Source organism: Mustela nivalis (genome assembly GCF_964662115.1).
Source record: "Mustela nivalis genome assembly, chromosome: X".
NCBI lineage: Eukaryota > Metazoa > Chordata > Mammalia > Carnivora > Mustelidae > Mustela > Mustela nivalis.
The window spans coordinates 32892212-32915028 of NC_139040.1; the positions used below are offsets into that span (position 1 = coordinate 32892212).

At 37.5% G+C, this 22817-nt stretch overlaps 1 protein-coding gene across 2 annotated transcripts in view; it reads left to right on the forward strand.

The window, feature by feature from the left end:
* The window catches only part of LRCH2 (leucine rich repeats and calponin homology domain containing 2), a 128069-nt gene that overhangs the window by 96953 nt on the left and 8299 nt on the right, over nt 1-22817 (forward strand). For both annotated transcript variants that reach the window (XM_082716342.1, XM_082716343.1), the window contains 5 exons: nt 1115-1165; nt 4497-4554; nt 5314-5426; nt 5609-5746; nt 5901-5978. In XM_082716342.1, the coding sequence (XP_082572468.1) occupies nt 1115-1165; nt 4497-4554; nt 5314-5426; nt 5609-5746; nt 5901-5978 (438 nt within the window). The remainder of the gene's footprint in view (nt 1-1114; nt 1166-4496; nt 4555-5313; nt 5427-5608; nt 5747-5900; nt 5979-22817) is intronic.

Genomic DNA, 22817 nt, shown 5'->3' on the forward strand with positions numbered 1-22817 from the left:
TAAATTCTTGTTTCTTCCTCAGCAGGCCCCTGCTTAGCACATTAGTCTCAACTCATAATCTATCCTGCTTTCTCTTTCTTTCACTTCACTCTCCCAATATGGACTGCTCAAAAGTTTTCTTTCATTTTTGCTTCTGTGCTTTTGTCCTTTTGGATATCTTGGAATGTTGTTAATTCCCTCTCTTTCTGGTAAACACCTACTCAATTTTTCACTTTCTCAGGAGATTTGCCTTTCTTTACCACCCTTTCCAGTTCCCCAAATGCCCCTTACCCGTCCTCATAATATGCCATGCATAGCTTTGTCATTGTACTGAGAAGGTTGTATTACCTGCACAATGAATATCATTTCCCCCTAGACTAAGAGATCCTTGAGTGGATGATATTTTACTAAATGTTGATATCCCCACTGTCTAGTACCATGTCTGACATATAGTAGGCAGTCTATAATCTGTTGTTGAATGATGAATAAACATCTTATGTGGCATGCATATTCAAGGTTAAATGTGAAGATTTTTGTATTTGGTTGGTAGTAGTCATTCAAAATCATGGACCATTTAATATTGTTTTATGCAGTTAAGTTCTTTGTATGTACTTCCAAGCCAATATTAGATACACATAATTTTCCATGTAAAATGTTCGTCTTGGGGTGATAAAATTTTTGTATGCCTCCATATACCTCTTTTAGATTGTAGCATCTTGTTGGCATGTCCCATCAATAATTAATTCTAAATATGGATCTCTTCTAAAAAATACAGATTTTTTTCATTTTTGTTATTTAAGGGAAATAGATTTTTTAGGAATATTTGATGTGAATTGATAGTGCTTCTCATACCTTAAAGTGCTTTTGAATCAATCACCTGGGGATCTTATTGAAATACAGAGTCTGGTTCAGCAGGTCTAGGGTTGGCCTGAGATTCTGCATTTTTCACAAGCTTCAAGAGGTTGCAGATGCTGTTGGTTCACAGACCACATATTGAGTGGCAAGGTGGTTGATAGTATTTTCCAGATTCTTCCTTTAGCAGTTGATCAAAACAGTTTTCAATTTTTCTTTTGTATGTCTAAATCATCATTTGTATTTTAATTTCATCTTTCATATTTTTATTTTTATATTTTAGCAAGACAGTGATAATGCTAATATGTCACCACAATCTCCAGTATCATCTGAGGTACAAGTTCTGTTTTTATATGTGTTTACTTAGGTTTCTTCCTTGTTTCTTCTCTTTAATCTCATCATTCTTTTTCTTTTAAACAATATAATTTATTCACCCATATTAAGAAATCCACAGTAGTTTAATTTGTGCAAACCTAGCTTATAAAAAATTCTAAAAACACCATCTTTTGTACAAATATTTATAGTAATAGTATTACCTGAATTACTTATTGGAAAATGCCTATGGAGCATAAACTTTATAAAATTCTTATGTTTTATAATTAATCTATATTTTCAAATAAATGTTAAGAACACTTCGCAATTTTATATTTGAAAGTACTTCAGCATTGTGCAATGGCCTTTGGTTTTTCTCGTAACCAATTAGGTCTGAAAGCAATGCAAGAGAAACTTCCTTTTTCCACGAGAAACTTCCCTGTGGTGGGTTGTTCCTATCGACAGGAGGGTACACCTTTCTTGTCATAGTAGACCTAAGTGGGGGAAGGGGAGAAGGGTAGATGAAAGTCAAGATTTGTGAGATCTCACCCAAATACTCTGGTGGCTTGAATGACCAATTCTAATTTAGTTAGACCCATTACTTTACAACCGGAGATAAATTTAAAATATTTGAAACAGTATCTTTTCTACGTCAGATTATTTAGTGTTCTAAAAGTGTGTTGGCATTAGTAAAGAAAGGATTATGTGTTCACTTGGTGAATTCAGAACTTTGTCTAAATGTTTGGAACATCCATATTCATCATGTAACTTTGGTTAATGACATAGATAGTAATTCATTTTATCTAAGTGGTATTAATTTTTTTTTTTAAAGCCAGGGTCATTTAGCTTTTGTTTTGGGTGAGTTGCATTATAAAGCTTTTTTTGAAGATTTTGTTTATTTATTTGACAGACAGAGATCACAAGTAGGCAGAGGGGCAGGCAGAGAGAGAGAAGGAAGCAGGCTCCCTGTGGAGCAGAGAGCCCATTTCGGGGCTCGATCCCAGGACCCTGGGATCATGACCTGAGCCAAAGGCAGAGGCTTTAACCCACTGAGCCACCCAGGTGCTCCGCATTATAAAACTTTTAAATGTTTTTGGTATTAGCTTTATAAACATGTCTAAATTATGTATATGGCAAGTAAAATGGTTTGGATTCTTTTAAAAAGTAATTTAAATTAGGATATCCTAAAATTAGTCTTTGTCACATGACCTTGTTAATCCTTTCCTTTACTTTCAATTATAATAAATGTAAGCATATCAGTTACTAGTTCCCTAGTTTCCTTATGATTTTATCATCTCTGCTCATGGGGAGAGTATTAGTGCCATTTTTCTCAAATAAATTATATTGCTTTTATAATACATTTTGCTTGCATTTGATAAGTCAGATTTTGGGGAATTCGTAACACTTTGACCAAAATAATGAAGATAAACTATGAGCTTGTGGATGAATGGGGCGATGAAAATGTGCTTTGGTGGCTCAACTAACATTCAACTTGAACTGCGTATAACATGTTAATCAACAGAAGATTTAGAGAATCAACAAAATTTTGATTACTTCCATTTCATCTGTGAAAGACAATGGTAAAAACAATTAGTATAGTAGTGTACTATTTATTATTATTATTTTATTTATTATTATCTTTTTAAATTTCAAGTAGGTTCCATGCACAACATAGGGCTTAAACTTACATGCTCCACTGACTGAGCCACCCAGACACCCCTATACTGTTTAGTCTTTTTTTTTTTAGTAGACTCCATACCCAGCGTAGAACACACTGCAGGGACTGAACTCCTAACCCTGACATCAAGACCTGAGCTTCAATCAAGAGTCACTTAACTGACTGAGCTATCCAGGCATTCCTAGTACTATACTATTAACAAAGTGCTTGCCTATACACTTGAACCTGAAGTAGTCCCATGAGCTGGTATTATCCTCATGATTTTATAGCTGAAGAGATTGGTAACCATTCCCTAAGACCCCAATCAATAAATGATAGACAAGTGACTGAAACCCATACTCTAGGTGCTTCATAGTTATTGCAAGCATTAAATAAGATACTGCTGAAATTATGTTTTCTTATTTTATTTTATTTATTTATTTGACAGACAGAGATCACAAGTAGGCAGAGAGGCAGGCGGGGGAGGGGGGAGGCAGGCTCCCTGCTGAGCAGAGACCCTCCCCCCCCCAATGCAGGGCTCCATCCCAGGATCCTGAGATCATGACCTGAGCCAAAGGCAGAGGCTTTAAACCACTGAGCCACCTAAGCGCCCCGAAATTATGTTTTCTTATCACTGTACAATTTCCAAAGTGCTTTCTTTTAGTTATCTGAGTTAATCTTCATTCCATCTTAAACATGGAGAAAGTCACAGAGAAATTAATTTTTTCTTGAAAGATTTTATTTATTTATTTGAGATAGAGCACAAGCAGGGGTCAGAGGGAGAAGGAGAAGTAGAATCCCCACTGAGCAGGGAGCTTGATATGAGCCCAAGGCAGATGCCAAACTGACAGAACCACCCAGGTACCCTGAGAAATTGAATGTTTTGCTCAAAAGTTAGCCTAAGCTTTCTAACTCCAAGCTCAGATTTTAAAAATACACTATTTCTTTCCATAGCACACCACACCACTGTGTGAAAGTATTTCGAAACAATTTATTCAAATAGAAGAGATGATAATTTCTCATGTGTGTCACCTGTCACCCCCTATTAGTATGAATGTGCAGGTTTGCCTCATATTATCTACTAAATGTCAAGTCCATAATAGATAACTGAGTGAATGTTGCTAAATTCACTTATTTTTTCACTGAAGCTTGTTTCACTTTGTGGAGGCCTTGATCTCATTGTTCATTCAAAAAATAATACCTTTTTATTTAGTTAGTTAGTTAAGATTTTATTTATTTATTTAAGGGAAAGAACAAAGGAGACTGAGAGAGCACAAGCAGGGGGAGGGGTAGAGGAAGAAGCAGGGTCCCTGCTGAGCAGGGAGCCCCATGTGGGGCTCCATCCCAGGATCCTGGGATCATGACCTGATCTGAAGGCAGATGCTTAACTGATTGAGCCACCCAGATACCCCAGTACCTATTTTGTATAATTCAGTAATTTTTATTTTCCTTCTACTATGAGAGAGAATATTTAAAAGCTTATGTAGTCAGATTAATTAGCAAATATTTGTAGACCTTTTAAAAGTGAAATGTATAATTTTGAATTGAAATGCAGTTTGTCTTTCTGTACTCCACTAATCATAGAAACAAATGCTTCAAAGATTTAATGGTTATGAATAACTATCTTGGTTATTTTGAAAGAAAAGTGGTTTTCTTTTCTTTTCTTTCTTTCTTTCTTTTCTTTTTTTTTTTTTAGGAATATGATAGAACCGATGGTTTTTCACATGGTCCTTTTGGCTTGAAGCCTAGATCAGGTAAGTATATATTCTGCAAATAAAAATTTTTGGTTATATATGAAACTAGAGTTTTCCAGCTTAAGTGGGATTGATTCCATAGTTTTAAGTACACATAGATTCTTTCCCCTCTCCTAAAAGTAATTTTCTCTTAACCTTATTTGTCTTTCCAATTCCCATTCCCCATTTCTTTCTTCCTCTTTACCTTCAAGCTCCTGAAACCTCAGCTTTTTGCCTTAGATATACTGCAGTCTTATTTCTACTCTACTGTGACTGCTATTAGAATGACCACTCTGCCAGCAGACCAAACACTGTTTGAAATTATAGCACTCCATTATATTGTGGTTTTAAAAAGGGATCTTTTCGCATTTGGCAAGCCCAAAAGAAAATGGATCCATGTTACTTGGCAAGGTATTGAATTATAGTTTTTATTCCTGAATAACTGTATTGACCTTCAAGAATAATTTCCTTTTTCTTTAAAGATAATAAAGGCTGATTTATGTTCAATAATTATTTTAACCTGGAGCATAAGTTTCTAATAACATATGTTTAAATACGAACATGGATAGGTGGTAGAAATCGTTACACTTGTATTCCCTGTTGCTTTCAATTGTGCAGATAAGTAGATTTCAATTCTATAAAAATATTTAGAATGTATTAATAAGTAATACTGTTTTATGTAGTTTTGTACTGCTTCTTTTTTATCATGCCTCTTTTCCCACCGCTGGTTGAGTCTTCCTATTAGCCTTGTGATAAGCTAGGAAATTTCTGTTTTTATAGCTTTTAGCCGCTCATCTCGCCAGGAGTATGGGGCAGCAGATCCAGGATTTACAATGAGAAGAAAGATGGAACATCTAAGGGAAGAACGAGAGCAAATACGACAACTTCGCAATGTAAGTGAGCTTGACTTTATAGATCTGCTTTGTAGAAATGGGTTTAACTTGGGAAATTAACAAGATACCTGAATTTTATCGCAAGGTTTTTAAAATTTTGGATTATATAACGATTAGTAATATAAATATGTAGCGTATGTATTTACATAGAGTATCTGTGATTTATACCCATTTCTTTACAGAATCTCGAGTCCAGGTTAAAAGTAATTTTGCCTGATGACATTGGAGCTGCACTGATGGATGGGGTTGTTCTTTGCCATTTAGCCAATCACATAAGGCCACGCTCTGTAGCTAGTATTCACGTGCCATCACCAGCAGTGGTAAGTTTTATCTATAGTTTGTCAGTTCTCTAAAGGACGATAGAGTTTCTTGATACTATCTTTAAATAATATACCTCAATAAATTTAATTTTTTTATTGATAAATTTCTGTATAAGTATGCTTGTAATATTTCTTCTTCCTCTTAACATTGCAGCCTAAACTGAGCATGGCAAAATGTCGAAGAAATGTAGAAAATTTTCTTGATGCTTGTAAAAAGTTGGGTGTATCACAGGTAACTATTATTTTTCTAACAAAATTGTCACTTAAATGTTACTTTGTTGTGTGCATACTGGACTTTTTCTTCACAATCGGATGAATCATGCTTTCCGAACATGAAAATGAATATGTTCCCTTGGTACATTTTACTGAGCTCCAGCTTTGACCATAGCAGCTATCAAATGAATGTGTTTAAGCTGCTTTTAAAGGCATTTATAAAACAGCTACATATATGGAAAAGTTCTGTAATCGTACATATCATTGAGTAAACGTGACATAGTGGCTGTATTAAAACTTGATTATGATGTCATTGCTACTTTCATTTTTCCTGCTGAGAGACATTGGGACTCCTTTGTAAATCCATTGGTAGAATTTGATGGGAAGATCTGCATGCAGTGTTATTGCATTTTATTTTTAAAAAGAGGTTATTTATTTATTTATTTGAGATAGAGCCAGAGAGAGAGAGCACAAGCAGGGTGGGAGGGCAGAGGGAGAGGGAGAAGCAAACTCTCCACTGAGTAGGGAGCCCAACGTGGGCTCCATCCCAGGACCCCAGGGTCATGACCTGAGCCAACAGAAGACAACCATCTAAGCCACCTAAGTGCCCTTGTTAACTGCATTTTATTTTATTTATTTATTTATTTATTTATTTATTTATTTATTTATTTATCAGAGAGAGAGAGAGGGAGAGAGCGAGCACAGGCAGACAGAGTGGCAGGCAGAGGCAGAGGGAGAAGCAGGCTCCCCGCTGAGCAAGGAGCCCGATGCGGGACTCGATCCCAGGACGCTGGGATCACGACCCGAGCCGAAGGCAGCTGCCCAACCAACCGAGCCACCCAGGCGTCCCTGTTAACTGCATTTTAAACATTATTTAAGACGTCAAATTTGTAATCTTAGTAACACATAATATCTCATGGGACAACATTTGTCTGAAATTTGTAGGAATTGGCTTATGTTTCACATAATAGTTGCAGTATTATAAAATTAATAAAACGATATTGTAAATGTATAATGAAAACTAATAATTAAAATACTGATTTTTTAGAAAACATTTTAGGCCTAACATCAAGATGATTGACTGTTGAGAGGACATGGTGTTGTTAACAGATCACAATATAGTTATGTTTTTTCCCCTTTTTTATTTTTAAAAATTTATTCTTATTGAGATATAATTGACACATAATGTTATATAACTTTATTATACATTGTGTTGGTTTGATACTTTAATCTTGAGCTGTGCTGGGTTCGCTCTTTTTACCCGAGTCATCATATGATGACACGGGTAAAAATTCCACTTTGACCTCTTTCCTCAAGTGAATAAATGTAATTTATTTAGAGAGAATCACTTGAATTACAGTGTAATTTGGAAACTACACGCTGTTCTCCTCTAATTACATCTCTGTGCGTGACATGATATTTTAATGTATTTTTTTAAGATTTTATTTATTATTTATTTGAAAGAGCGAGAGCAAGAGAGAGAGTGAGCAGGGGGAGGAGCAGAGGGAGAGGGAGAAGCTGGTTCCCCACTGAGCAGGGACCCTGATGCGTCTTGATCCCAGGATACTGAGATCATGACCTGAGCTGAAGGCAGATGGCCAACCGACTGACACACTCAGGTGCCCCTGACATGATGTTTGAAAATTTTAATTCTTTTTATTGTAATTAAAAATTTTTTTTGAAGATTTTATATATTTGTCAGAGAGAGAGAGCACACACAAGCAGATGGAGAAACAGGCTCCCTTCTGAGCAGGGAGCTGGATGCTGGACTCGGTCCCAGGTCTCTGGGATCATAACTTGAGCCGAAGGCAGATACTTAACCAGCTGAACGACCAGGCATCCCTAACAAATTTAATTCTTAAATATTTTTATGTTAACTCTTTCTTTTTTGTACTCAATCTCTTATCAAGAAAACAAAAATTAGAAAGGTTTATTTTCTAGTTGCATTATATTCATTGCATTATATTCATTTTTCTGTTTTACCATTTTTTGGTGAGCCACCCAGGCGCCCCTCTGTTTTACCATTTTTAAGAGTTTTGGGGGGCATTCTCAATAAACATTCATTGAATGAATGCACATTTTAAAAATGAGGAAACTGAGGCAAGGGAAGTTAGGGAACTTGTCCAAGGTCACATCTTTAATAAACAGTGAAGTCAAGCTATGAATCCAGGTGGTCTAACTTCAGAACATATCCTCTAATGTGGATATTTTCTATTTCTGTTCTTTTACATGAAAGAAAAGACATTGCAACTCGAGATACCTTCTTGGTACCATAGGCAAGGGGGATCAGTTAGGAAGATCTTATGAAAACTATTCTACTTAGCATACTCTTAATCTCTCTTTAGCTTGTTTTAGGGAAGGGCTAGTGCCCCACTGAGGTTAATATAAGAGGCAGTATGAAACGACCAGTTATCAACTCCCATTTTCAAAATTCTCCAGCTGCTGGCAGTGGGGGAAGAGTTTAATAGTTAGCTTCAATTTGTTTCCCTAACTTAGAAATGGTAATACAGAGTTAGTTGTCTCATTTAGGTTTTCTTCTTTTAAGATTTTTAAATTTTTATTTTTAAAAACTTTTTTGAGGTATAATTGACATATAGGAAAGGTGTACAATTTAAGTTTTGACATGCATACACCATGAAATCATCACCATAGTCAAGATAATGAATATTTTCATTACTCCCAAAACTTTCTTTATGTCCCTTTGCAATCTTTTTTTCCCCAGATAACCACTAATCTGTCTTCTGTTATTATAGTTTAGTTTGCATTTTCTATCTAGAGTTGTATATATGTTGTATATAAATGGAATAATAGAATATGTATGATTGTTTTCTGGCTTTTCTTCAGTCAGTATTACTGTTTTTAAGACTCATCAATGTTGTTGCATGTATAAATAAGTCATTCCTTCTTATTGCTGAGCAGTATTTCATTGTATGAATATATGACAGTTTGTTGATCCACTGACCTGTTAATAGCCATTTGAATTGTTTCCAGTTTTAGGGGACCACTTACACAAATAAGATAGCTATGAACATTTATATACAAGTCTTCAGATATATGCATTCTTTTTTTCTTTTTTTTAAGATTTTATGTATTTGACAGACAGAGATCACAAATAGGCAGAGAGGCAAGCAGACAGAGAGGGGGAAACAGGCTCCCTGCTGAGCAAAGAGCCCTGTGTGGGGCTTGATCCCAGGACCCTGAGTCGAATGAAGAAGCTTAACCCACTGAGCCACCCAGGCACCCCCAGATATATGCATTCTTTAATTTGGAGTAGATATCCAGGAGTGGAAAGACGGGAATGGATAGTAGGTGTGTATTTAACATTATAAGAAAGTAAAAAACTGGTTCCTAAAATGGTTGTACCATTTTATATTCCTATCACCACTGTGTGAGTTCTAGTTCCTCTACATTTTCAACCAGTATTTAATATAGTCAATGTTGTTTTTTTCTTTTTTAATTTTTGCTGTTCTAATAGGTATGTACTGGTTTGTCAGTGTGGTTTTAATTTGCATTTCCTTGAAGACTAATGATGTTGATCATCTTTTCAAGAGCTTATTTGCCATTTGTATGACTTCTTTTATGACATGTCCTAATCTTTTGTCTGTTTTTTAATTGGGTTGTTTTCTTCTCATTGAGTTTGAGATTTCTCTACAAAGAAGGGACAAAGTCCTTTATCAGATGTGTGAATTACAAATATTGTAGCATTAGTCTTTGGCTTGTCTTTTCATTCTCATTATAATATCTTTCTTTAAAAAAAAGATTTTATTTATTTATTTGACATATAGAGATACGGCAGAAGTAGGAACACAAGCAGGGGGAGTGGGAGAGGGGAAAGCAGGCTTACCGCTAAGCAGGGAGCCCAATGTGGGGCTCAATCCCAAGACCCTGGGATCACGACCTGAGCCAAAGGCAGATGCTTAATGACTGAGCCACCCAGGCGCCCCTATAATATCTTTCCAACAGTAGAAGTTATATATTTTTTGAAGTAAAATATATCATTTTTTGAAATTCTGCTTTTTGTTTCAAACCAAATAATCCTTGCATAACTCAGGGTCACAAAAATTTTCTCCTATGTTTATTTCTAGAAGTTTTATAATCTTTTTTTAAAGATTTATTTATTTATTTGATAGAGAGAGTGAGAGAGAGCATGAAGGGGAAGGAGAGCAAGAAGTAGACTGCCTGCAAGTAGGGACTCTAATGTGGGGCTCGATCCCAAGACGCCCAGATCATGACCTGAGCCGAAGGCAGATGCTTAACCGACTGATCCACCCAGTCGCCTCTAGAAGTTTTATAATTTTAAGTTTTATATTTAGGTCTATGATCAAATTTTAGTTGTGTTTGTATGATATGGATAGTAATCCTCTTTTTTTACACCTGAGATTGGGCACACACATTGATTTTTTTTTTTAAACATTATTACTGAAATATAATTAACATACTGTAAAATTCACTGATTTAAAGTATATAGTTCAGTGGTTTGTAGTATAGTCACAGAGTTGGGCAAGAGTCACAATAGTCTAAGTTTAGAATATTCTTTTTCTTCCAAGTTTTTATTTAAATTCCAGTCAGTTAACATACAGTGTAATATTAGTTTCAGGTGTAGTATTTAGTGATTCATCACTTACATATAATTCCCAGTGCTTATCACATGTGCCCTCCTTAATACCAGTCCCCCTGCCCACCTCCTCTCCAGCAGCCCTTAGTGTGTTCTTTATAGTTAAGACTCAGTTTTATGTTTTGCCCCTCTCTTTTTCCCCTTTGTTCATCTGTTACGTGTCTTAAATTCCATATATGAGTGAAATCATATGGTATTTGTCTTTCTATGACTGACTTATTTTGCTTACCGTGATACTCACTAGATCCATCTATGTCCTTGCAAATGGCAAGATTTCATTCTTTTTTATGATTAATATTCCATTGTGTATACCACTTTTTTATCCATTCATCAATGGATGGACATTCAGACTCTGTCCATAATTTGGCTATTTTTGATAATGCTGTTATAAATATCAGGGTGCATGTATCCCTTCAAATCAGTATTTTTGTATCCTTTGGGTAAATATCTAGTAGTGCAGTTGGTAGGTTGTAATACAGTACTATTTTTAACTTTATTTATTTTTTAAATTTTATTTTTTCAGTGTTCCAAGATTCATTGTTTATGCACCACACCCAAGATTCATTGTTTATGTACCATGTAACTCCATGCAATCTATGCTCTCCTTAATACCCACCACCAAGTTCACCCATACCTCTACCCCACTCCCTTCCAAAACCCTCAATTTGTTTCTCAGAGTCCAGTCTCTCATGCTACATCTCCCCCTCCAATTCTCCCTCATCATTTTCCCCTTCCTTCTCCTAATGTCTGCCATGTTATTCCTTATGCCCCACAAGTAAGTGAAACCATATGGTAATTGACTGTCTCTGCTTGACTTATTTCACTCAGCATAATCTCCTCCAGTCCCATCCTTGATGACACAGAAGTTGGGTATTCATCCTTTCTGATGGAGGTGTAATAGGGACCATATCTTTATCCATTCATCTTTTGAAGGGCATTTTGGCTCTTTCCACAGTCTGGTGATTGTGGCCATTGCTGCTCTAAACACTGGCGTACAGATGGCCCTTCTTTTCACTACATCTGTATCTTTGGGGTAAATAGCCAGTAGTGAAATTGTAGGGTCCTAGGGTAGCTCTATTTTTAATTTTTTTAAAGGAATCTCCACACTGTTTTCCAAAATGGCTGCACCAACTTTCATTCCCACCAAAAGTGTGAGAGGGTTCCCCTTTCTCCACATCCTCTCCAACACTTGTTGGAATTTACTGTCTTGTTGATTTTGGCCATTCTGACCGGTGTAAGGTGGTATCTCAGTGTGGTTTTGATTTGAATCTCCCTGATGGCTAATGATGATGAACATGTTTTCATGTGTCTGTTAGCCATTTGTATGTCTTCTTTGGAGAAGTGTCTGTTCATGTCTTCTGCCCATTTTTGACGTGATAATCTGTTTTTTGAGTGTTGAGTTTGAGGAGTTTTTTATAGATCTTGGATATCAGCTCTTTGTTTGTAGCATCTTTCCGAATATCTTCTCTCATTCTGTGCTTTGCCTCTTCGTTTTGTTGACTTTCCTTTACTGTGCAGAAGCTTTTTATCTTGATGAAAAGATAACTTTTTGAGTAATCTCCATGCTGTTTTCCAGAGTGGCTGCACCAGTTTGCATTCCCAGCAACAGTATAAGAGGGTTCCCCTTTCTTTACATCCTCTCCAACATCTGTTGTATCCTGTAGTCTTAATTTTAACTATTCTGACAGGTGTGTGGTCATATCTCATTGTGGTTTTAATTTGCATTTCCTTAATGATGAGTGATTTTGAGCATCTTTTCATGTGTTTGGTGCAGCCACTCTGGAAAACAACACCAGTGGCTGCACCAGTTTGCATTCCCAGCAACAGTATAAGAGGGTTCCCCTTTCTTTACATCCTCTCCAACATCTGTTGTATCCTGTATTATTAATTTTAACTATTCTGACAGGTGTGAGGTCATATATCATTGTGGTTTTAATTTGCATTTCCTTAATGATGAGTGATTTTGAGCATCTTTTCATGTGTATTTTTGGAGAAATGTCTACTCATGTCTTCTGCCAGTTTTTTAACTGAATTACATTTTTGGGGGTTAGTTTTCTAAGTTCTCTATAAATTTTGAATACCAACCTTTTATCAGATAGGTCACCTGAAAATATCTTCTCCCATTTTGAAGGCTGCCTTTTGCTTTTGTTGTTTGTTTCCTTCACTCTTCAGAAGCTTTTTATCTTGATAAAGTACCAATAGTTTATTTTTTCCTTTTGTTTCCCTTGCCTCAGGACACGTATATGGTAGGAATTTGCAACAGCCAATGTCAAAGAGGTTACTGACTGTGTTCTCTAGGATTTTGATGGGTTCCTATCTCACATTTAGGTCTTTATTAATTTTGAATTTCTTTTTTCTGTTTGGGATAAGAAAGTAGTCCCATTTCATTCCTTTACATGTTGCAGTCCAGTTTTCATAACACCATTTACTGAAGAGACTATCTTTTTTCTGTTGGATATTCTTTCCTGTTTTGTTGAAGATTAGTTGACCATATAATTATAGGTCCTTTTCTGGGTTTTCTATTCTGTTCCATTGATCTATGTTTCTGTTTTTGAGTGAGTAACATATTGTTTTAATCAATACAGGTCTGTAATATATCTTTAAAGTCTGGAATGGTGATGCCTCCAGCTTTGCTTTTTTTTTCAGGACTGCTTTAGTTATTTGGGGTCTTTTCTGGTTCCATACAGATGTTAGGATTGTTTATTCTAGCTCTGAAAAATACTGGTGGTATTTTCATAGGGATTGCATTCAAGATGTAGATCGTTTTGCATGGTATGGACATTTTAACAGTATTTATTCTTTTAGTCAATGAGCATGGACTGCTTTTCCATTTCTTGTGCTATATTCAAGTTCTTTCATCAGTGTTTTATAGTTTACTTTGTCAAATGTTTTTTCTATACCTATTGACAGGATCATACAGTTCTTATCCTTTTATTAATGTGGTATATCACGTTGATTACTTTGTCTAATATTGAACCACTCTTGCAACCCAAGGATAAATCCCATTTGATCCTGGTGAATGATTCTTTTTTTTTTTTTTTAATTTTTATTTTTTATTTTTTTTAAAGATTTTTATTTATTTATTTGACAGACAGATCACAAGTAGGCAGAGAGGCAGTCAGAGAGAGGAGGAAGCAGGCTCCCCACTGAGCAGAGAGCCCGATGCTGGGCTCCATCCCAGGACCCTGGGATCATGACCTGAGCCGAAGGCAGAGGCTTTAACCCACTGAGCCACCCAGGCGCCCCTGAATGATTCTTTTAATGTACTGTTGGATTGATTTGCTAGTATTTTGTTGAGAATTTTTCATCAGGAATATTGGCTTGTAGTTCTCTTTTTATGTGAGTCTCAGTCTGGTTTTAGAATCAAGGTAATGCTGCGTTTGTAGAATGATTTTGAAAGTTTTTTTTAAAAACTTTTTTGAAAGTTTTAAAAGAATAGGTATTAAGTCTTTAAATGTTTGTTAGAATTCGCCTGTGAAGCCAACTGGCCCAGGACTTTTATTTGTTGGGAGAATTTTGGTAACTGATTCAGTTTCTTTGGTGGTTAGTGGTTTGTTCAAGTGTTATAATTTTTCCTGTTTCAGTTTTGGTAGTTGATATATTTCTAGAAATTTATCCATTTTTTCCAGATTACCCATTTTTTTGAACATTATTTTTATAATATTCTTTTATAATTGTCTGTATTTTTGTGGTGTTGGTTGTGATTTCTTCTCTTTCTGATTTTATTTGTGTCTTTTCTCCCTTTTTTTAAAGATTTTATTTGTCAGCGAGAGAGAACAAGCAGAGGAAGTAGCAGACAGAGGGAGAAGCAGACTCCCACTGAGTAGGGAGTCCGATGAAGGGCTCCATCCTAGGACCCTAGGATCATGACCTGAGCTGAAGGCAGAAATTTAAACCCACTCAGCCACCCACGTGCCCTGATGTCAATATTTTTATACTTGTTCAGGCCTGATTTGTTACCTACTATATGATCTATTCTGGAGAATGTCCAGTGTGCACTTGAAAAGGATGTGTATTCTGCTTCTTTAGGATGAAATGTTCTGGATAAGTCCATCTGTTCCAGTGGGTCATTCAAAGGCATTTTCCCTTGTTGAGTTTCTGTTTAGATGATGTGTCTATTGTTGTAAGTGGGGTGTTAAAGTTCCCTACTATTATTGTACTATTACCAATGAATTCCTCTATGTTTGTTATTGTTTTGTTTTGCCCCCAAGGTGGGGGCATAAATATTTATAATTGTTAGATCTTGTTCGATAGGTCCCTTTATTATGATATAGTGCCCTTCTTCATCTCATATTACAGTTTTCGGTTTAAAATCTAGTTTTTCTGATATAAGTATTGCTACTCCTGTTTTCTTTTTTGCATCCATTAGCTTGGCCAGTATTTCTCCATCCTCTCAATTTCAATCTGTAGGTGTCTTTAGGTTTAAAATGAGTCTCCTGTACGTAACATATAGGTGGGCGTTGTCTTTTATCCATTATGACACCCTCTGTCTTTGATTTGAGCTTTTAGTCCATTTAAATTCACAGTAATTAAAGGTAGATATGAATTTAGTGCCATTTTATTACCTGTTTTGTCATTGTTTCTGGAGATTTTCTCTGTTCCTTTGTTGTCTTTGTTGCATTTTGTCTTTCTTTCCTACTCAGAGAGTCCCCTTTAATATTTCTTGAAGGGCTGATTTAGTGGTCACCTACTCCTGGTTTTTGTTTTTCTAGGAAATTCTATCTCTCCTTCAATTTTGATTGATATCCTTGCTGGATAGAGTATTCTTTGCTGCAGATTTTTCCCATTCAACACTTTGAATATATAATGCCACTTTCTTCTGGCCTGCCAAGTTTCTGTGGAAAAATCTTCTGCTAATTTTGTCTTCCCTTATAAGTTAGGGACTTCATTTTTCTTGCTGATATTAGGATTTTTACTTTATCTTTATATTTTGCAAATTTAACAATGATTTGGCTTGGTGTTGGCTTGTGTTCATTGATTTTGTTAAAGGATTTTATTTATTTATCCTCCTGAGGAGTAGGTAGAAGGAGCAGAATAGAACCTCCAGCAAACTCCGCACTGAGCATGGAGCCCAACAGGGACTCAATCTCATGACACTGAGATCATGATCTGAGCTGAAATCAAGAGTTGGATGCTTGAGCTACCCAGACACCCCTGCTTTTGTTGATTTTGATAGGAGTTCTCTGTGCCTCCTGGATCTGTTTCCTTCCCCAGATTAGGGAAGTTTTCAGCTATAATTTACTCAAATCTTCTGCCCTCCTTTGCTCTCTTCTTCTTCTTAGACTCCTATGGTATGATTGTTATTACATTTCATGGAGTCACCGAGTTTCCTTAATATACTTTTGTGATCCAAGATTTTTCTTTTTACCTTATTTTGGTCAGCTTCATTATTTTCCGTAATTCTGTCTTATATATCACTTGTTTGTTCCTCTGCTTCTTCCATTTCATCCTCACTGGTTTTAAGCTCCTTTCCTCTGCAGTAAGGGTCTCTTTGATATCTTCTATTCTTTTCTTAAACCCAGCTAGTATCCTTATGATTATTGCTTTATATTCTGGATCAGGCATATTACTTAATATCTGTTTCAATTAGATCCTTGGCCCTGACCTTTTCTTATTCATTCTTTTGTTATTTAAAGATTTTTCTTTTTTTTATTTCAGACAGAGAAAACATATGAGAGAGAGAAAGAGAGATATCATGAAAGGGGGGAAGGGTAGAAGGAGAAGTAGACTTGAGCTGAGTAGGGAGCCCAGTGTGGGGATTGATCCCAGGACCCTGGGATCATGATCTGAGCCAAAGGCAGATGCTTAACCAGGTGAGCCACCCAGGTGCCCCTGTTCATTCTTTTGTGATGAATTCTTCCATCTTCGTATTTTGTCTAGGTCTCTTTTCTCTGTGTTAGGAAAGCCTATTATCTTTCCTGCTTTGGAGATTAAAGGCTTTATGAAGCAGAAGTCAAATGTCCATGGTCTGGGTCTTGAGGAAGTGTCTCTGGTGTATGCTGCATGCAGTCTGCTATGTTATGGTTGCTCTATCCCCCAGATCAGTCCTCTGCAGAGTTTCTCCTTGCTTGTAGTGGGGCGTATGTTTGGACCTTGGCCAGAGTATGGCAAGTTTTAACTAGGTGTGTTCTGGTCTGCTTGTTAAAAGAGACCTGATTCTACTTCCACTATAGCTGAAACTTTGCAGAATTTTCTGGTCAATAGATATGGTGCATGGGGGCGTTTCTGTTGGTGTTCTGGGGGAGGGGCCTGGGCTGCTCTGGGTTCTTCGGCACACTTATCCTAGAAAAACAGTACCAGAAGAGCACATGGTAAGGGGGCTTGGTATAAACAATTTAGGCAGCAATTGTTGGCACTGTGCTGCTTACTGAGGTTAGTTTATGCTGTGGGGTGAGGATATGAAATGGCACTAGCCATCTCCTTTGTCCCCAGACAGGTGAGTTCTTGCTTGCTGCTGTCAGAGAAGCCCTTCCGGAAGAGTGAACAATTTCCCCTCATGTATCCTATGTGTTTTCACACTGTATCTGGGTTGCTTGCCTTCCTGGAGCAGCACAGTGTACTTTGGACTCTATCCCAGCCAGGTCGGCTGAGTTTAAATCCTCCAAACTGTAGGGGCCAGATGTGGGGGGAAAGGGGAACCTGTGCTGGTCTTCTGGGGGAGGGTCTTGCTGGGCTGGGATTGATGCAGGTTTGACCGAGATAGGCAGATGTACCAGAGTGCAGGACTGTGGGGTTTGGAGTAAAGTGTGCTAAAGGGCCAGTGTCCTGGTTAGTTGCCCTCATCAGGTGTCTTAGCATCTATGCCGAAGGGCAGGGGAGGGAAATGATGTCTGTCTGCTCCTTTGTCCCTGGAGAGGCAATGTCACCTCTCCCAGATGTGCCCCAAGAATGGGAACCACAGATTATGTAGTCTGCCCCTGGGTTAGCTGCTTGTGTACTCTACATTAGCACGACAGCCCTCAGGCCTTTATAGCAGCCATGTCGCAGACCTGTAAAACTGCAGTATTTGTCCCGCTGATTGCAAGAAGTCCCCAAAATTGGCCCCTCTCCTTTTTCCTGTTGGTGGCTTCAGGGAAGTGTTTTCCTTGTGTGATCCCCTGTGTGCTCCTACTGCCCTATCTCTCTCTCTCATAGGACAAAGAGCATACTTTATATACTTCAACTTCCTCATCTGTGGCACTCTTGCACTTGGGGGAGGCAGGGCAGGAGGGAAAACCCAGAATGATCCCGGGGCCAGGACTGGGATTCCCCTGCTGGATTAGTTGGCCACCTTAGAGCACAGATTTCCCTTATCACCCTCATTGTCAACTTAATATTTGTAGACTCTCTTGAGATGTTACTTCTCTTATTCCTGATATTGGTAAATTGTGTAGTTACTCTATTTTTGCTGATTAACCTTGCTGGAGGTTTATGAATTTTTTTTTAAAGATTTTATTTATTTATTTGACAGACAGAGATCACAAGTAGGCAGAGAAACAGGCAGAGAAAGAGGAGGAAGCAGGCTCCCTGCTGAACAGAGAACTTGATGCGGGGCTCGATCCCAGGACCCTGAGATCATGACGTGAGCTGAAGGCAGGGGCTTTAACCCACTGAGCCACCCAGGTGCCCCAAGGTTTATGAATTTTTAGAAATTTTTTCAGTGAACTAATATTTGGTTTCACTGACTCCCCCCGACCCCGGTTTTATTTTATTGTCTTCCTCTCTCAACTTCATTTGTTCTTTCTTCCTACTTCCCATTGGTTTAATTTGTTCTTTTTCTATGTTCTAAGGTGGAAGCTGAGGTCGTTGATTTGAAACCTTTTTTTCTTTTTTAACGTTTCAGTCGTTATTTGAATAAGTAGGCATAACATTAGGAGGGCAATAAATACTGTTGTGAAAATGGAGATCAGAAGAGCTTTGGGGAATGCTTCTGATAAATGGGATATTACCAGTAGTATTTGATGAGTGGTTTATGGGAATAACTAGGAAAGAAAAGATTATTATGAACAAAAGATGGGGCGCCTGGGTGACTTAGTAGTTTAGTGTCTGCCTTTGGCTCAGGTCATGATCCTAGGGTCCTGGGATCGAGCCCTTCGTTGGGCTTCCTGCTGAGCAGGGAGCCTGCTTCTCCCTCTCTCACTCCCTCTTCTTGTGTTCCCTCTCTCACTGTCTCTCTATCAAATAAATAAATAAAATCTTTTAAAAAAAGAAAAAAAAGATTATTATGATTCACAGTTTTATTTTTTTTAATTTTTTATTTATTTTATTTTTTTTAATATTTTATTTATTTGAACAGGCAGAGATCACAGATAGGCAGAGAGACAGGCATAGAGAAAGGGGGGGAGGAGGCTCCCTGCTGAGCAGAGAGCCCGAAGTGGGGCTCGATCCCAGGACTCTGAGATGATGAACTGAGTGAAGGCAGAGGCTTTAACCTACGGTGGCACCCAGGTGCCCCTTAAACATATATTATTTTTTATAAACATATATTTTTATCCCCAGGGATACAGGTCAGTGAATTGCCAGGTTTACACACTTCACAGCACTCACCAAAGCACATACCCTCCCCAATGTCCACAACCCCAACCCCCTTCTCCCAACCCCCCTCCCCCCAGCAGCCCTTAGTTTGTTTTGTGAGATTAAGAGACACATATGGTTTGTCTCCCTCCCAGTCCCATCTTGTTTCATTTATTCCTCTCCTACCCACTTAAGGCTCCATGTTGCATCACCACTTCCTCATTATCAGGAAGATCATAGGATAGTTGTCTTTCTCTGATTGACTTATTTCGCTAAGCATGATACGCTCTAGTTCCATCCATGTTGTCGCAAATGGCAAGATTTCATTTCTTTTGATGGCTGCATAGTATTCCATTGTGTATATATACCACATCTTCTTGATCCATTCATCTGTTGATGGACATCTAGGATCTTTCCATAGTTTAGCTATTGTGGACATTGCTGCTATAAACTTTCGGGTGCACGTGCCCCTTTGGATCACTATGTTTGTATCTTTTTAGGGTAAATACCCAGTAGTGCCATTGCTGGGTCATAAGGCAGTTCTATTTTCAACATTTTGAGGAATCTCCATGCTGTTTTCCAGAGTGGCTGCACCAGGTTGCATTCCCACCAACAGTGTAGGAGGGTTCCCCTTTCTCCGCATCTTCGCCAGCATCTGTCATTTCCTGACTTGATTTTAGCCATTCTGACTGGTGTGAGGTGATATCTCATTGCGGTTTTGATTTGTATTTCCCTGATGCCGAGTGATATGGAGCACTTTTTCATGTGTCTGTTGGCCCTCTGGATGTCTTCTTTGCAGAAATGTCTGTTCATGTCCTCTGCCCATTTCTTGATTGGATTATTTGTTCTTCGGGTGTTGAGTTTGCTAAGTTCTTTATAGATTCTGGACACTAGTCCTTTATCTGATATGTCGTTTGCAAATATCTTCTCCCATTCTGTCAGTTGTCTTTTGATTTTGTTAACTGTTTCCTTTGCTGTGCAAAAGCTTTTGATCTTGATGAAATCCCAATAGTTCATTTTTGCCCTTGCTTCCCTTGCCTTTGGCGATGTTCCTAGGAAGATATTGCTGCGGTTGAGGTCGAAGAGGTTGCTGCCTGTGTTCTCCTCAAGGATTTTGATGGATTCCTTTCTCACATTGAGGTCCTTCATCCATTTTGAGTCTATTTTTGTATGTGGTGTAAGGAAATGGTCCAATTGCATTTTTCTGCATGTGGCCGTCCAATTTTCCCAACACCATTTATTGAAGAGGCTGTCTTTTTTCCATTGGATATTCTTTCCTGCTTTGTCGAAGATTAGTTGACCATAGAGTTGAGGGTCTATTTCTGGGCTCTCTATTCTGTTCCCTTGATCTATGTGTCTGTTTTTGTGCCAGTACCATGCTTTCTTGATGATGACAGCTTTGTAATAGACGTTGAAGTCCGCAATTGTGATGCCACCAGCTTTGGCTTTCTTTTTTCAATATCCCTTTCGCTATTCGAGGTCTTTTCTGGTTCCATATAAATTTTAGAATTATTTGTTCCATTTCTTTGAAAAAGACGGATGGTACTTTGATAGGAATTGCATTAAATGTGTAGATTGATTTAGGTAGCAAAGACATTTTCACAATATTTATTCTTCCAATCCAGGAGCATGGAACATTTTTCCATTTCTTTGTGTCTTCCTCAATTTCTTTCATGAGTACTTTATTGTTTTCTGAGTATAGGTACTTAGCCTCTTGGGTTAGGTTTATTTCTAGGTATCTTATAGTTTTATGTGCAATTGTAAATGGGATTGACTCCTTAATATCTCTTTCTTCTGTGTTATTGTTGATGTAGAGAAATGCAACTGATTTCTGTGCATTGATTTTATATCCTAACACTTTACTGAATTCCTGTACAAGTTCTAGCAGTTTTGGAGTGGAGTCTTGGGTTTTCCACATATAGTATCATATCATGTGCGAAGAGTGATAATTTGACTTCTTTGCCGATTTGGATGCCTTTAATTTCTTTTGTTGTCTGATTGCTGTGGCTGGGACTTCTAGTACTATGTTGAATAGCAGTGGTGATAATGGACGTACCTGCCATGTTCCTGACCTTAGTGGATAAGCTTTCGGTTTTTCTCCATTGAGAATATTTGCGGTGGGTTTTTCATAGATGGCTTTGATGATATTGAGGTATCTGCCCTCTATCCCTACACTTTGAAGAGTTTTGATCAGGAAGGGATGCTGTACTTTGTCAAATGCTTTTTCAGCATCTATTGAGAGTATCATATGGATCTTGTTCTTTCTTTTATTGATGTGTTGTATCACATTGACTGATTTGCAGATCTTGAACCAACCTTGGAACCCTGGAATAAATCCCACTTGGTCGTGGTGAATAATCCTTTTAATGTACTGTTGAATCCTATTGGCTAGTATTTTGGTGAGAATTTTCGCATCTGTGTTCATCAAGGATATTGGTCTATAGCTCTCTTTTTTGATGGGATCCTTGTCTGGTTTTGGGATCAAGGTGATGCTGGCCTCATAAAATGAGTTTGGAAGTTTTCCTTCCATTTCTATTTTTTGGAACAGTTTCAGGAGAGTAGGAATTATTTCTTCTTTAAATGTTTGATAGAATTCCCCCGGGAAGCTGTCTTTTGTTTGTTTGGAGATTTTTAATGACTGTTTCAATCTCCTTACTGGTTATGGGTCTGTTCAGGCTTTCTATTTCTTCCTGGTTCAGTTGTGGTAGTTTATGTGTTTCTAGGAATGCATCCATTTCTTCCAGATTGTCAAATTTGTTGGCGTAGATTTGCTCATAGTATGTTCTTATAATAGTTTGTATTTCTTTGGTGTTAGTTGTGATCTCTCCACTTTCATTCATGATTTTATTCCTTTTTCTTTTCTTTTTGATAAGTCTGGCCAGGGGTTTATCAATTTTATTAATTCTTTCAAAGAACCAGCTCCTAGTTTCGTTGATTTGTTCTATTGGTTTTTTGGTTTCTATTTCATTGATTTCTGCTCTGATCTTTATGATTTCTCTTCTCCTGCTGGGCTTAGGGTTTCTTTCTTGTTCTTTGTCCAGCTCCTTTAGGTGTAGGGTTAGGTTGTGTACCAGAGACCTTTCTTGTTTCTTGAGAAAGGCTTGTACCGCTATGTATTTTCCTCTCAGGACTGCCTTTGTTTTGTCCCACAGATTTTGAACCATTGTATTTTCATTATCATGTTTCCATGATTTTTTTCAATTCTTCTTTAATTTCCCAGTTGACCCATTCATTCTTTAGAAGGATGCTGTTTAGTCTCCATGTATTTGGGTTCTTTCCAAACTTCCTCTTGTGGTTGAGTTCTAGCTTCAGAGCATTGTGGTCTGAAAATATGCAGGAAATCATCCCAATCTTTTGATACCGTTTGAGTCCTGATTTAGGACCCAGGATGTGATCTATTCTGGAGAATGTTCCATGTGCACTAGAGAAGAATGTGTATTTTGTCCCCTACTATTATTGTATTATTGTTGATGTGTTTCTTAATATTATCTGGTTTATATAGTTGGCTTCTCCCACGTTGGGGGCATAGATATTTAAAATTGTTAGATCTTCTTGTTGGACAGACCCTTTGAGTATGATATAGTGTTCCTTCCTCATCTCTTATTATAGTCTTTGGCTTAAAATCTAATTGATCTGATATACGGATTGCCACTCCTACTTTCTTCTGATGTCCATTAGCATGGTAAATTGTTATCCATCCCCTCACTTTAAATCTGGAGGTTTCTTCGGGCTTAAAATGAGTTTCTTGGA